Source organism: Typha latifolia, chromosome 1 (genome assembly GCF_019914945.1).
Source record: "Typha latifolia isolate L0001 chromosome 1, TyphaL0001v2, whole genome shotgun sequence".
NCBI lineage: Eukaryota > Viridiplantae > Streptophyta > Magnoliopsida > Poales > Typhaceae > Typha > Typha latifolia.
The window spans coordinates 18,255,955-18,272,280 of record NC_133086.1 but is presented as its reverse complement, the minus strand read 5'-3'; the positions used below and the strand labels follow the sequence as shown (position 1 = coordinate 18,272,280).

At 38.3% G+C, this 16,326-nt stretch overlaps 3 protein-coding genes across 5 annotated transcripts; 1 reads left to right on the top strand and 2 right to left on the bottom strand.

Annotated features, from left to right (window-relative positions):
* Nucleotides 1-87: 87 nt before the first annotated feature.
* On the top strand, nucleotides 88-1,859 carry LOC140789258 (uncharacterized). The gene is made up of 2 exons (XM_073138888.1): nucleotides 88-1,138; nucleotides 1,213-1,859. Exons 1-2 carry the CDS (start codon nucleotides 259-261, stop codon nucleotides 1,683-1,685), a joined length of 1,353 nt encoding a protein of 450 aa, XP_072994989.1. The 5' UTR covers nucleotides 88-258; the 3' UTR covers nucleotides 1,686-1,859.
* Nucleotides 1,860-4,337: 2,478 nt separating this feature from the next.
* Nucleotides 4,338-5,458, bottom strand: LOC140799877 (WUSCHEL-related homeobox 4-like). 2 transcript variants are annotated; one of them, XM_073154393.1, is made up of 3 exons: nucleotides 5,160-5,458; nucleotides 4,770-5,054; nucleotides 4,338-4,606 (listed from the first exon to the last, which is right to left on the bottom strand). In XM_073154393.1, exons 1-3 carry the CDS (start codon nucleotides 5,373-5,375, stop codon nucleotides 4,469-4,471), a joined length of 639 nt encoding a protein of 212 aa, XP_073010494.1. In that variant the 5' UTR covers nucleotides 5,376-5,458; the 3' UTR covers nucleotides 4,338-4,468. The 2 variants fall into 2 exon arrangements, with proteins under 2 accessions (XP_073010494.1, XP_073010503.1); XM_073154402.1 differs by having other exon boundaries at nucleotides 4,770-5,051; nucleotides 5,160-5,455.
* A 1,970-nt stretch (nucleotides 5,459-7,428) lies between these two features.
* Nucleotides 7,429-15,303, bottom strand: LOC140791388 (filament-like plant protein 7). 2 transcript variants are annotated; one of them, XM_073141942.1, is made up of 6 exons: nucleotides 14,886-15,303; nucleotides 13,126-13,235; nucleotides 12,515-12,647; nucleotides 9,973-12,388; nucleotides 9,839-9,899; nucleotides 7,429-8,263 (listed from the first exon to the last, which is right to left on the bottom strand). In XM_073141942.1, exons 2-6 carry the CDS (start codon nucleotides 13,216-13,218, stop codon nucleotides 7,721-7,723), a joined length of 3,246 nt encoding a protein of 1,081 aa, XP_072998043.1. In that variant the 5' UTR covers nucleotides 13,219-13,235; nucleotides 14,886-15,303; the 3' UTR covers nucleotides 7,429-7,720. The 2 variants fall into 2 exon arrangements, with proteins under 2 accessions (XP_072998043.1, XP_072998051.1); XM_073141950.1 differs by lacking the exon at nucleotides 14,886-15,303 and adding an exon at nucleotides 14,452-14,611.
* Between the last annotated feature and the right edge of the window lie 1,023 nt (nucleotides 15,304-16,326).

Sequence of the window (16,326 nt, the reverse complement as noted above, 5' to 3'; positions counted from 1 at the left end):
TTTCCTTGCCGACTAATTAAACGCAAGTGAGACATTCTTTTCATCATTTAATTGATACAAAGATTCGTTAGTAGAGTCAAATACTCCAACACGCCGCCTTCCTTCATAATTTTTTTGACTATTCCCGGTTTTGAACAAGTTACCCTCGCCGGCTTTGTTAGACTTCTTCTCTCTTTCCTTCTCCTCTCAATTGTAATCCTCCCCATTTCTTCAATGGTAGCTCTTCAATAGACAAATTTTGTAGCTTTCCTCTTAGAAATGAAACCATTACTCATAATCTTAGCCGTACTACTCCCAGTAGCCATAATCCTCCTCCTCTCCGCCTTCCTCCTCTTCCTCTGGCATCGCCGCCGCCGCGAACTTATCCCGAAAGCTACGCCGCAATTCACCGAAGAAGGAATAAAATCTCGCCGGGTGGCGAAGCTCCACATACCGTACACATCCACAACCAATAGCAGAGCCAGCCTCAGATTCCATCACCTTCACCACCACCACCACCGAGATGGTGAGCATAACCAAAAACCTCCCTTCAATTGGCAGGACCACCCGCGACTCATCGCCGAGGCCACGGAGAGCGGGTGGTCGCGCTTCGCGTTCAAGATCGAATCGTCTACGCCGCCGTCTCAGGGCGTCGCCCTCTGCGCCGTCTGCGACGGCGCCTTGCGCCGCGACATGACGGGGACTAGTTGGGAGGTGCCCCACGGCTCGTCCGAGTTCATTCAAACCGTGTGTCTCAATCCGGGAGCAAAGAGGAGTAATGAAAACTTCAATACTTGTAGTTTTAGGATGAGCCTTCCATTGCCAGGGCCAGACTTGGCTGGCTCTCCTTTCCCCCAAGAAGCCTACTTCGAGATCGCCATCTTGCATCTCCAATCACAACAAGATCCATCTCCTTCTCTCCCAAGCAAGAACGCGACGGAAGACGATTCGACGAAGCTAATCCGAGATCATTCCATCAATGCAAGTGAGAGATTCGATACCATCACTGCAACCCAAGAGCCCAAAGAGAATGGCAAGCGCAAGCCCCTCGTCATGTCACTAGGCCTCAGCGTATCCAATTCTTCTCAAAATTCGTCGCTATCCGGGACTTATCCGGGCTCTATCGGCTTCCACTCCAACGGTTCCGTCTACCTCGACGGTAATAGAATAAGTTCAATTTACTCTATCGAACGCTTCACCCATCCGTGTCATAATCTAAATAAATTTATCCAGGCATGAAGCTGGTTATCGAGACAGAGAGATCCGAGTGGGCAGGGGTGAACAGAGTAATCGGCTGCGGCTTCGACCCCAGAAAAAAGAAGGTCTACTTCACGGTGGACTCCCAATTGATGCATGCCATTAATTGCAACTCCGAGGCGTACAGGAGCCCGCTTTATCCCGTCGTAACCTCGAATTTTGATGCAATGGTTTCGGTTAATCTGGGCCAGAGTAGGTTCAAGTATGGGCCGGCGAATGCACGAAGAACATCTAATCCCTGTTTATTTAAATCCTCCGGCTCGGGCGAGAGTGGGTCGAGTGTTGCAGGCTTTGATGACAGTGGAGAGCTATTCTCGGTGGATAGTGGATGGCTTGAGGCCCAACAGAAGAACAAAACCAAGATGGGAAATGGGAATTCGAACGATGGCGGTGCTGCAATGGACATCGATGCAGACTCTGATCTCTTTGAGATCTCGTTGAAGGATTGAGAGGATTGGATACTAAAGACTGTTGTGAGGTTAGGACTGACATGATTCTCCTCATGGAGATCAAAAGCTTTTCTTTTTTTTTTCCCTCTCCCAAGTTAAAGGTGAGAGGGCTGATAGTGTATTGGCAACTGAATTGTTCAAAAAGCATACTGTAAAGAAGCTAATTTCTTGTAATCTGGAAGCAGTCCATCTGCAGTGCAGTACGTTCGTTTAATTATTATTTTTTGTTTATCTCGGTAATGACCTGCTACCATATACTAAGATGAACTTGGAAATTAATGATTCTCAAATGGATTTTGAGGAAAGAATGGATGATAGATCAACTCAACCATGATTTTTTTTAAGAGAGAGGTTCTCGTAGGCTAATATTTCGCTAAGATCCAAATTATTACAAACATGATACATGTAAATTTTTGAAAGGGAAATACTGTTTAGATCTTATACAAGCAAAAATATAGATATCAAAAGAGAAAATAATACAATGGTTTAAATTCCAGCAATAACACTTTGGAGAAAAGCAACAAAAACATCAAGCTCTCCAAAAGATGATCTCATAATCTGAAATATAATAAGAGAAATACTAAAGGAAACATGCATGTAAGAAAACCGCGATCGTAATTTGAACACATGTACGATAAAGCGATTGTAAACAAGGAAAATTGCCAATAGGATTCGATCATCTCAAGGACAAATTCTCCTCAGAGGGGAGAGTATGATAATAGAAGTCATGTTCATGACCCAAGAGGAAAAGGCCCAAAATACCAAGCCTTTACAAAGGAAAGGCTGTCCATGAAGCCCACATAGTTTACCACATTGAATTTCAAATCATAGTGTGAATACTTAGTTACTTCAATTGATGATTGTCATTAATTCAATGACCGGCAATGGATGCATTATTTTTTTAAAATTTTTTTATTGATAGAAAATCTGTTGGCTAATAATAGACTAGCATAGGAGTTAGTTATTCTCAATATATAAGTTGAGATATAGGTCAACACACAACCGTCACAAAAAACGGATTATAAATGGATCAAATTACAAACATACAAACAAGCTAAAGTGTACACATGCATAATTTCTTTTAAGAAGAAAATTGCGCTCATAAATATTTGAAATCTGACCTCATGTGCTCACTCCAACAACTGCTCTAAGTTGTCGTATGGATGTATAATTTCAATAATTCTCGGATTCTCTGATTTTTGGTAACTAGGAAACTTTTTATCCCCAAGATTCTTTTCACAAATGAAAATAATGAAAATTTTCAAATAGCTCCCGGTCTCTTTCTACCTTGTACCTAAAAACATATTAAAACATTTTTTTTTCTAAATGTTAACATTATATTTATGGAAATATAATTAAAAGATCTGTTATGAAATCTAATTTTGAAAAGGCTTAACCCACAGCAGATCCAAAGTTCATGATTTAGGTTTTCCCAAAATCTATGCTTGGTTGAGTGGTTAAGATGAATGATAAATATCTCCACAAATAATTTAGCAATACCTGGGATGCACAGAGAGGATCAAAGGCTGATCCAAGAAAAGCAATGAATGGATGATTAGCTATGCAAGATGTAATAATGTCACTGACCCCCCCTCTCTGCTGCTTCTTTCATTTTAGCAATTTTATCAGAATACTGTCAGCCCCTCCACTGGCCACCCTGCTCCCAGTTTTTAGAATGATTTCAGATTTGGTCACCCCAAGTTGAAATTACCATATGCTCCTCACAGTGGCAACCAACACAGTGATAAGAGGCTCTCAATTTGAGGGCTACATCGGTTGTCAATCTATCAATAAAAAAGAATAACGACATGCGTCTGTGCATTCAATTCAAATACCATTAGAGAAAAGGTCATACGGAGTTTGGATCTGGATTCGTTCTAACACACGTTCCTCACTACTAATTTCCGAAGAGAGAGAGAGAGAGAGAGAGAGAGAGAGAGAGAGAGAGAGAGAAAGAGAGAAAAAAAAGGAAAAGGTGGGGTTGCTGTTGAAGTCTCGGAAAAGAGCGACACCAAAGAAAATTACGCCCGAGCATGCTCTTCGTCCGCCCACTGTCGCTGACAAAAGAGTCATAGTCCACCACCACCACCACCTCCATTTCTTCCCAAATCCAATGATGCCTCTCTTACTTTTAACGGTCTTCACACATATGGATGCCTCTCTTGCTTTGCTTTTCTTTTCTTTTCATTTTTACAGTTCGACTTTACGTGTGGTTAGATGAAGCTGACAGAGTTGCGATTTTTGAACAGTTCAATCATTTCACTGTTTATTAGGTATGTAACGGTAATTATTATATTATACAAAGTTTCAGTTAACAATTATATGGGAATCCGAATATGTTATTATAGGATGAGAACTAATAAATATTCTTGGCACAAAAGTTTTTATTTGCTGCTCCTCCTCCTCCTCCTCCTCCAAGTACATCTGAGGCACGCGGATGTTATCTCAAAGCTCAACCAAAAGTTCAATAGCTTAGAGTCAACTCAGACTGGCTTCCTACAGTTGAATAGCTTTTGCTCCGGATTCTAAGGAACTTATGCTTTTAGGAAATCATATATATAACTCGTTTCTTACTGTTTGGAACCATAAATTCAATAGTCAACCATACTGTATTTTTTTCATCAAAAAGATTTTTAAAAAAAGCATATTATCTTCAGCAGTAAATAGCAGTCATATATATTTTTTTATCTGATACATCCATAACAAACGTAATAAAGGTTATAAAATACAAACTTAGACACCCAAGATACAAAAGAAATAAGAATTGGATTAATCATCTAATTTCATATGCCTTCCGGGCGCAACGGGAAGAGCTCCATGGTTCCATCATCTCTATCCTCTTCCAAGTCCAAACCAACATCACCCCAGCTCCTACATCTACGCTTGCAACTCGCGACGTAGCACTCTTTATTCTCTTCTCCCTACACCATCACCGTACATAACATTAGTTGATTTACAGAATAAAAAGTCATAGATGTTAGATAAGTAGTTAACCTAAAACTTAAGCTATGAAATAACAAGTCAATAATCTATATCATGTCTTCTATAATGGAAACGGTCATCATCTAAAGTTTATAGTCGTACTTTGGACTCGGAGATGAGGGTTAATATCGAAGGAGAAGTATTGTTCGCATTTAGCGCAAGCAGCGCGGTGCGCTTCTGCTTCTGGCGCTCTCGCGCCTTGTGGTTTTGGAACCAGTAGAAGACGTTCTTGCCTTCGATCCTCCCATGCTTGCTGAGCTCCTCCGTGATGCGCTCGATCTGGTGAGCGTTCGGCGTTCGCATGCCGCCTCGGTAGAGCGTCTCCAGTATCCTTATCTGCTCCGGCGACGGATTCCACCGCGTGCCTCCCGAGTGCATCCCCACCTGCTAATTAATTCACAACCAAGTTTAGTAGTAGTAGTAGTAATGGAAGTTAGAAATACTAAGAAAGAAAGATTAAAAAAAAACGAGAGGAAATGATATATGACATACAGGAGTAACATTAAGCTTTGCAGGAGTTGTACTACTGCATTTTGAATTGTGAGAGTTCTTGAGGTTATCTAAATCTAGACGAGCGATAGTCTTGGATGCTAGGGGTTTGATGGGTTTAAAGGATAAGGTTAAGGAAGAGGAAGAGGTGGAGGAGGAGGAGAGAGGGGAGGAGTCAGCTTGATCCATGGAGACTTCGTGTAGGTGGTGGATCTTCATGTCAGCTGTGGGAATATGGGGGGATGGTGATGGGAGAGTCGGGTATTTATATCACGAGAAAAGATAGAATTGCTGGGATTAAAGTGGCAACCAATTACTTGCAAACCCCAAATAGTACAAACTTCTACTTTGGTGCTACATGGCAAGTGTTGAGTGGGGAAAGGATCGTCTGTCAGTTTTAAAGTCTATGCTAGTGATGATACGTAGGCCAGGCCATGGCGCAAATGGGCAATCATCTTTGGATCTCTTGGTGGCATAAAATTAAAAAAAAATTAAAGTAAAGTAAAGAAAAGAAAACAAAAGAAAAGGAGAGAGCATGACATGCATTTAGCCTAGAGACTATACACATGCAACCTATCAATCTATATGTAAAAGAAATCCCAAATTGTTAGGTGTTTTTGGTCGGATGTTCGCCGCTATTTATAATTACTGTTGTTATATCAATATGGAAAACGTTTTCTTTGAGAAAAGGTCGGTTTTTTTTCGCATAAAAATTTCTCAGTCAATAGATCCAGTGGGGTATATGTGTATGTTGACTTTAGATTTTGACGACAAGTTAGCGTTGACGATGTATGAGCGAGAAGGCCAACCATTTGATGTCGGTCTAGTAGAAAAGAACGCCGATGTTGATGTGGTCGATCACATTGGAAAGACAAATGGCAGGCATGCAATAAATTTTATGGAGAAAATCTAGTGAAAATTGACCGACAAATAGTTATACAGAAGACAATTTAATCCTGAAGTAGGATAGAATAAAAAGTTATACCTCTTCCTACCATGCCGCCGCCAGTCAGAGTTTCGCCAGTTTTGAGTTCAACTTGGCTTATTTTTAAGAGTTTATTTTGAAAAGCCTCTTAACCTCAAATGATCGTTTACTTAATTTAGAATATATATATATATATATATACAATTTTATTGAGCAATGAACGAGGAATTAATTCTATATCTGAGAGAGTTAATGTGCGCGGTGATCGTTTGGATCGAATTTCCGGCGTCTAAAGTCTAAACCTGGGACACCTCGTTCTACTTGAGGAACAATCCGTGACATGCGCCGGGTGCATTTCAATAGGTTATAATTCTCGCTACCCACACCGTACACTAGGTAGAGGATAGATTAGATTAAGGCATGGGTTATGGAAATGAGTTGGCGTAATTTGAGGGAGGTCGTAGGAGAAGGTGGTGCGAGCGGAGGTGCAGCGGATCGGAAGAGGTGGGTGGACTGGAGAGCATGCAGAGAAGGGAAGACCAAATGATGAGAGGGGGGGAGGGTTGACTTGGGAGGATGTTTGAACCGGGGAGATGACGCCAAAAATATCCCCCCCTCCGATGCTGGCACGTCAAGTCGGTCGGCTTTCATGATAAGGGGGCTGGCCTCCTTGCTTTTCGGTGGAGATAGATAGGACTTCTTAGGAGTGGGAATGGAGAGAGATTCCTCCAATCCCTAAAAAGGAAAACAAAAGGCGATAAAGGAAAAGCCGAAAGCTTAAGACGAGTGTGAAGAGGGGGGGGGGGGGGGGGAGGGGTAAAAAGAAAAGCTAGACATCCGTGTGCGTGTGTGCTCTTGGATCTTGATGGGTGTGAGTGTTAGGGAAACAAATTCGTCTTTTTCAAGTCATTGCTCTCTCTCTCTCTCTCTCTCTCTCTCTCTCTCTCTCTCTCTCTCTCTCTTCACGCCATGCCATGCCATGCCTTGGAGGCATGGACCAGATTCTTTGCCATCTTTAGGCTTTGCAAAGGGTGCCTCTTCTTGTTGATGATTAGGAGTTTTTCAGGTTGTTTATTTTTTTTTTCAAAAAACAAGATCACTTTATTGATGCTAGCTTTTTAGGCAGTTGTTGTCTAATTAAATTGCACATAGATTGCTAGTAGATAAGTTTTGAGGTTAACTTTGAATCAATTTTGCATAGTTTAACATTACAAAAGAGCTGTTTTTAGCCTCTGCATGAGGAAGCGAGACTTGCTAGTGATGTAGACAAAGATAGTCATACCATTCTAATAATATATAAGAGCCTTCTTGATGCCCAAATAATTCAGGGAGTATTAAATCTGCACATTGCAAACAGACTGATATATATATATATATAGAAAACTTACAGCCTCTTATTAATTTTGTTATAATCCAAAGCTCATTAATAGAAGAAAGAGGTCAAATAGGAATTTACAAACAGACTTCAAACTCGGTCTCCCAAAACTTGCTCATAAGCAGCATACTATCATGCTGCATCCAAATCCTCAACGTACAAGGATGCAACAGAGAATCTCTTTGGCAGAGAATACTTCACATTATTTTTGCTCATTTATTTGAAACTTTCCATTTGCTCCAATGCTAAGAACTGCTGGTAATATCAGTTTCTCATTGCTCTCTTATTCTTCCTCTGAAGAAGTTTTCTCAACAAACTGAGGCCACCTTTTTGGCTAGGCCTTTTAGAAACGAGCGCAAGAACTGTTGCATTAGACTCACTTTTGTAGTTATCAAGCTCATCCAGATGATAAAGCTTATCATCAGGTGACTTACCTGGGGATGGATGAGGCATATTTTTTATCAACTCATTGTTTCCATGATCTTTGTCTCTATGGATGGTTTGCCCATGTAGCATGGCTACTTTCAGGTTCTCAGAGGTTGCAGCTGGTTGACTTTGTGGTTCAGTGCATATGATTTCCTTTGTTTTAGGAGATATGGCTTCTTCAAATTCAGCATCATGCTCTGCTTGTATCTGATCGAGTAACCGAGGTCGATGAGTGGATTTGGAAGTTGAAGGACTATACATTACTTTATCCAAAATAGCTGCATCTTTTGGAGATGCCAAGGCTTTCAATTGTTTCCCAAGATTTAGGATTGTTTCCTGGCAATGGGCAAGTTTCTCTGATGCTGCGGCAATTTCAATGTCCTGCAAGGTCAAAATGGCATTCAAAGTGAGTTAAGGAAAACAACTTACCAGCCATGAAACCTTACTTGACCACAAGAGGTGCAGCAGGAATAACATGATGCAGCACCAAATAAATTACACATAATTGACGAATGGTATTAGAAAATAATGGAGTGAAGAAGAAAGCAGATGATAAAATCAGTGCAATGTAAAATACTACACAGAAACACAAAGATATGGCGATAGCTGATACAGTTTGTTTAAATGAGACTTTCACTTATGAATATGAATAATTGAGGTAGGATCTAAACAATCAACACATCATGGATGAAATTAAAAATCATACAGAGATAATGTTGCTGGATGTTCAATAATGGGTCATATAGTGTATGTCACATATTATCATTGTCATTTGATGAACCTGTCAAAAGGACCTTTTCAAGACAAACGGATTAGACTAGTTGCCAGCATTGACCAGATACCATTTTTGTTGTGTTGAATACAATTAGATTTTATACTTCTTTTTTTATTTGATCTAGCCCAATATATAAGTAATGTATAGGAGATTGTCAACTCGAAATGCTTGGGCCATAAATGTGTCTATGCAAATCAACTAGGACACCAACCTTCTTCTGAAGCTAAAAATTACCTCGTATACAGGAATAATCTTGCAGAAACCCGATTATGTTAAACATATGACTCAAAGCATTACCTTTCCCTACAAGATAACCATCCTTCTAGGAAATTTTAGAATGACGCCAAACAAAGGTATTTAATACGAATGGACAAAATGTTCAACCAAATGTGCAAGCTTCGATAGACAATCAAGTAGCTATCTATAAACCGGCATTACAAATATAAAAGTAAATAGAAGTACAAATAGTTATTTCTTTCTTTCTTTATCTTTATTTATTTATTTGCAATGGAGATCGCTAGATCATGCGTAGTGAGAGTGCAAGAGCTATAAAAAGAAACATTGATGACTTTTACTTTAAGTCATCAATTTAATAAAATATTTTCAGTATGGAATATGGAACTCCATATCATCTTGAAAATCTGCATAGGCCAGATTGCCAATGAATTTACATCAAATCTACATATCAGAAAATAGGGTACAAACTAGTTAATCCGATAAGAAGATCATGAGACATCAACGAAAGAAATCAAACAGATGAAGGTCAAAGAATTGGAACCCGTGCCAAACTGTATTGTATGATATGACAGCTTTTTGAAAGCCAACTGTTAAAAAATTGTAACTTCTCTACTGACCACTAGATGTTAGTCATGAGCAGCCACAACTGTTTTGGCTTTTGAAGCTCTCCAATCTTGCTTAACTAGGATTGCTTACTTCAAGAAAGTTATCCTCCATGTAAAGCAGGTCTAGAAACCATTTTATGTTCAGCTAGAAATCATCATGCAACACTATTTATTTACAGTGAATTCAATTTAACATGATTTATTGCCTATAGAAAGAAGATGCAACTTTTATGTGCTTTTGTGGAAGCAAATGGACTGTTCACTTTATACCTTGCAAGAATTTCCACCTTGTGCTCATCTAAAATGGTGTTCAAGTGTCAGAGAGATGTAGAAACTTACTGTTCTGAGTTGCTTTTCTTCTTGTCCAGCAATGTGTTTTGGACTTCCCTTGGCAGCAGCACTGTATTATGCACAGTTAGATGGTAGAAATGATTATTGCACTAGCAACTATGGAAGCTAAGAAAAAAGATTACCTCTCTAACTTCAGTGGTACTTCACGAAATGTTGTCTCTGGCTTCTCAGAACAGTTACTTCCCTTTTCGAGTTCAAGCAATGAGAATTTTTTATGAGTCTCGTCCAATTCAACATTGGAAGCTGTAATCTGTGAGCCGTGATTATTTAGTAATTTTTTATTTACAATCTGGTCTTCAGTCAGCCCCTTTGATTCTTTCAATGCTTCTAGTTTCACATGGAGACTAGAAAGAGCTTCTGATTCCGGAAGTCGAGTAACCAATCTGTCATTTCTAGCACATTCTGTCTTAAGCTTCTCTTTTAAATCCTTTTCCTGTGATACCACATTAAGAGTCTCACATTCCAGTCTTGAATTTTCCACTTTAAGTTTACAGTCAACATACTCCATTTCAGATGACAAGAGCATCAACTTCTCCTTTTTCATCTTGAGTTCATGATGTTCCTCTATTTTATTTATTTCTGTATCTGGGCTGGTCATCACAGCTTTGAGATCATCATCAAAATGTGATTCTTCTCTGTCAAACTGCTTCATAATAGTCTCCCTCATATCTGATACATCTTGAAGGGAAAAGCAACGGTTGACAATCCAGTCTAATGTTGAGCTGACTTCAGCAGCAAACATGTCAAGGTCAGCCTTTCCGTGCAACAGATCATTACAGACAAGGACAAAACGTTGTAGGACAGCAGTAAGTTCAGAAGTTTCCCACAGAAATGCACGAGCTGTATATCCATTTAAAGACACAGATCTTTGACCTTGAGAAACACTTGCATCACTTCCAGGTAGTATATTTTGGTCATCAATATTCTTTGTAGATTTTTGGATGATTCCCTCAACAAGTTTAATTAGCTTACATACTGACATTCCAATATTTGACTGGGAAAAATGGTTTGTTGTTACATCACTGGAAATGTCGGTGACAGATCTTTCCTCAAATGAATCCAAACAATTATGTTGATATCTCTTAGAAACATTGCCATTGGCATGTGGGATATCTGATGTTTTCCCTTTGTTAGATATACCACTCTTTTGTAAAGCAACTGTAACTTCTTCTAGAATGACTCCTATACTTTTTTGTGTCATATGATGCTTCTGGATGATCACTCTTAAGATATCCTGAAGCCAACTAGGATGGTTTATAAAGGGTTTGTATGTCGACAGAGTCTGAAGATCTGTTTCATGGAAATCAGAGAAATTATTAACTAGCATGAGCTCTTTACCTGTAGCTTCTGATAGATCAGTTCTCAAATCAGTTTCTTTGGTGTCTACATATGATCTCTTATCTCCTGAATGAACATGTGAGGACTCAAATGGTTTATCAACAGATATTATTGCTAACTTTTCCATCTCCACAAAATCATCCATCAAACTTAGGTCAGATATTGCGGTGCTCCTACAAGATGGTGATGTTGGTTTGCCATACTTAAAGTGCTCCAATTCTGAAAGTAAAGAACATGACCATGATTCACAGCAACTAATTTCATCTTCCTTACATCCATCCTCAGAAATTGTTCCAAGGGGGTGATCATACAATAAAGGGCTGCTTTTTGCTAACTCTTTTAGCTGTGCTTCAACATGTGATAATTTGGAAGCTGCGCATGCAAAATTGATCTGTGAGGACTTCAGTTCACTGTTCTTTTTAGTCAATGATTCTTTGAGAATTTTGTTTTCATCTTCAATTGTTTGTAACCTCTCAAGAACAGATGCATCATAACAGTTTTCTGACACAAGATTCTGTGGCGTGATGACTATTGTAGCATTTGACCTTTTCTTCCTTGTTTCAGTAGCATTACTGTCTAACAGTTGAACCTCACTTCTCATTTTAGCTAAAGCAGCAGGCCCTGGCAGTCGCTTCCGTATCATGACACGCAATCTCTGGCACTCCGCTTCTAGCTTAGTGATCTTCTTTAAGCTTTCAAGGTGTTGCTTATGTGCAGCATCGGCTGATTTGAGATTAAATTCTTTATCTTCATTTCGAATCTCAAGTTCCTTCTGAAGCATTGAGACCTCATACTTAAGAGAAGCATTAGATTTCTCGGTTGAATCTAATCTTGCCATAACTTCATTGAAATTTGCTTCAGACAGGGCTTTTGATTTATTTAGTTCTTCGATCAACTTCTCTTTCATCTCAAGAGTCCTATAGAGATTACTATACTCAGCACCTAACTTAGCAATCCTCTTATTTGCCTCAATTAACTTCTCTTCTAAAGTTTCCACCTTTTCCTGTTCTCTAGATATCTTTTCAGCAGCATCAGATGTGATATGATCCTGCTCTTTCTTGGCAGCATTTAATTGTTGCATATAATCTTTTAAAGCTTCCTCTATTCTATCCATTTTTTCTTCTGTGATTGCATTCTTATGTAAAGCATCATCAAGTTGTTTCTTCAAAGACACTGCTTCCGCTTCAGACTTTTCCCAACCTGACATACCAATAATTAATGAAGTAATATCAGGGCAAAATAAAACCAAAAATCGATACAGATTCAACAAGTCGCACAGAAAAAAAAATCATTCAGGCCTAAATGTGAACGGAAGAAATAAATAACCTGCAATGGCTTCCTCAGCAACTTTTGCTTGCTTCGCCAGAAGATTGTCTTTTGCATCAGACTCAATGCGAGCAGAGGAAAGTAGTCCATTCAAGTCTTGTAAGGATCTCTCTAGTTCTTGGGCCTTCTCTTTCTGTATAGAAAAGATAAAAATATAATCACTAGTGGAAAATTGAATGAATCTTCTATTTCTTTAATGAAATGACATTATTTAGATAAATAATCCAAATATGACTTTTTTTTAGAAATGTAGTGTTTTCAACTCATAATACAGTAACAAGTAAAAGAACTGCATATGGAAGAATGTACACTGATAGTACAATAGTTGTGATGCTGCGATGCATTCTATTAGTCTTATCATATGTTAAATCAGGTGCATTTATTTTATGAGTCTTAACATGTGTCATTAGTTAAGATGAACTATATTAGAGTATAAGTTGTATCACACCTAACCTTAATACTCCCAACAATTATACAATAAGAAAATAACTTCATTTCTTTTTGTCTAAGTCACCAAAAAAAAACATTCATGAAAGGTATGACCAGATCTTGCGTCTCATGAAATAAAATAAAAAAATGTGATCTATACGAGTTAGTGCTAAATCATTTACCTCTTGCTCCTTTACTAAGAGATCCGACTTCTCGCTCAAAATAATGGTCTTCTCGGAAGATTTCCTCTTCCAAAGCCATGCCTTGTGCTCCATGCTTCTATGCAGATTTTCTATCAATATTCAAGCAGTAAATTTCAGACAAACAAAAGAACCATGAAAGATTTGCTTTACTTATTGATACATAATGATAAAGCATCAGGCTATATATCACCATGATGAAATTTCTTGAGAGCTGAAGTAGAAGACATGCAATTATTTGCCGTAACATATAAAATACAGGCGGCATAAGAAATAGAATACAAAAGTACATAAATTAAAGTTCTTTCATGTTAAAGAAATGAGAAAAAAAGTTAGCAACACAAATGTCTACAATTACATAAAATTCAGCTGTATAATTGTTCTAGGCAGCACAATCCATTGACTAAGCAACCATGTTAATACCAACAAAAAAAAAGTATTCTGGTGGTCGTATTGACAGGCTAAGAATATGCGGGGTAATCAATGGAACAATGCTACTTGTGATGAATTTTTTTTGTCAAAGTATATTTTTTGTTAAAACCAGTGAATCCTCTTCCGTAGGCTTGCATGTAGGTCAATTCATATGCTGAATAGATAAAACTCATGGGATTGTCACAAATGGTTCAGATCTAAGAGAATATTTTAGTCTTAAATTTATGCCAAAGCAGTTATTCTTCTAATATCAAGAACTCCCTCCTTATTTTGTTCACCAAACCTCTTGAAGTTGTGGAATAATTTTGATCTCAACTTAATACTCAGAGTCGGTACTTTTCAAAAATTTAATATCCTACCCTTGAACATTTCCATGAAAAAATTTACTCAAAGGGAATAAAATGATTTTTCAGTCTGTGAATTAAGTTTGGTAATGAAACAGGGCGAAATGCCTTTTTGTCAAAGAAAATGGGGGAATAAAATGTAGAATCCCGGTCTCCTTCTCAAGAATTGCAACTAGAAATTTATAATACATCTAAAATGATCCATAATCCCGTTATCCTCTGCCTGTCCAGATATATAATGACTCAAGTTTATCCTTCTCCTTCACTTTCATCCTCTACTCCCTTAAATCAACTATTTCCCTTTTACGAAGTCCAAGGATGATAATCGGAACAGAACATCATTCAGGACATGATTTTGGCCACTGACAATCTGCAAATACTAAGAAGTTTCATGTAGGGAAAAAAGGAAGCTATTTCACGAAACCAACATAAATGAAGATATCCCCTTATGTGGCATGAAGGAAATGTTACACTAAAAATCACCACTTAATGACGAAATAAAGAAGAAGAGGAAGAGGAAGAGGATGAATACGGGAAATAGTCTGCTTCCAAATTTAATGAAGGAAGAAGAACAACTGTCTCTATAAGAAAAAGGCAGATACTGAGCACTAAAGGAAGCATTTTCTGACTCTTCTTTAAGTCTTCTTATTCTCTTTTATTTCTCCACCTAGATAGTATCTGCTCACTTTGCTAAAACCATAGCCTCCTATCTCAGGCTCCAATAACAAACACAAACATAAAGCTACTTAGCCAGTTTACAGAATTTGTTTTTCTTCTCTAACTTTTGGAACTAATCCATCAGTATGAATCAACAGAGCAACCAACTCCTCCCAGACTCCCCCATGAACATGGAGCAAAAGAAGAAGAAGAAGAAAAAGAAAAGCCAAGAATGTGAAAGACCCAACACATGAATCTAAAAGGACAAAGCAACGGCCATTATTAGCTTGATAGCTTAAGTGAACTCACCTGTCTCGGCTCACTTCGGAATCATCGACACAGACGACTCTCTAAAAGAACGCAAAGCGGAAGAGAAATAGTATAAAGAGAGGAGAGGAAAAGAAAAAGGAGGATGCAGCGAGAACAAAGCTACACAAGTATTCTACTTCTCATTCTCTCTCTCTCTCACTCTCTTTTTTTTCTTTTTCTTTTTCCTTTTTTTTTTTTTTTTTTTGGGTGGTCGAAGTGGGGGCCTGTTGTTGGGGTTGGTGGACGAAATGTTATGAGCACGGATTTGTTCTTGGGAGGAGAAAAGGAAGCGTTAAAGCTGCTACTTTTTGAAAGAGAGAGAGTTGTCGGCGATGGCGTCGATACCCGGAGCGAGTACGCGCGTGAGGCCAGAATAGCAGCGGTTGGTCTGTTAGGCTCCGTTGAGAGCTTCTCCTCTGTTTGCTTACTAAGATATTTGTTATTTATAATTTAATATACTGACGTATCTAATATGACAAAAATAAAATTATATATATCAGATTAAAAAAAAAAGATAGTGATAAATCTATACATATTGCTGAGCTTTTAACAAACGATGTAAGTCCTGTTTCACTTAGATTAGGACCTTCTCCCTAGTGAAAGTTATTAACCAATCCAATGAAGAATCTAATCACAGTTGAGCACTATGGAAGTCACATTGACAAATTGATATTTGGTAGGAGGTTAGTATCAAGACTTCCTATTTTATGTGACATGGAATATAAAGCTTAGATTTCAACTGCTTTGCTTAGGCCAAACACTTTAGATAAAAAGAGAAAGAGACAGTGGGGTAGCTAGTTGTGTATCTCAAAGGAGTGGTAGGAAGTGCCTCAAAATCAAATGTACAAATACGCGTCCTGAATCGACGAACTACTCGCCGCTCCGGTAGGGTCGTGGGAGAGGCGTAGTGTCAGGAATGAGAGGCATGGAGAAGGAAAACGATGTATTCTTTTGGTGGATTATATGAGAGATCTTGGTCACCGAATTCGAAAGCAAAGTGATGATGCCATCCATGGCTTTTTCAAGAATTAGCTCAACGAGAGCTACACTTCAATTATTTATTTTTATTATTTTTTTTTTGTTTCAGAGAAGTAGAAATTTAACGGTGTCATAATTAAACAGATATAATTAAAGTTTGAATCGGGGGAGGGCTCATATAACCATCTTGAGTACTATCTTATTAGCAGAGGCGTGAATTCAGAAATTACTATTGATCTAATTATCAGCTTTACTCTTATGAGTCTCAAATGAGAATGAATATGGCACAGTATACTGAGAATTAATTTTATTATTATTATTATTTTGTGGATAAAAACTGAGAAAATTGTGGTCGATGTCAGATAGACAACTACAACGACAATATACCCCCCACCTCACACTTTAATGAACTGATGCATTAGTCCAGGAATTGGCTCCTTAACTGCTAGGAATGAGAAAAGAT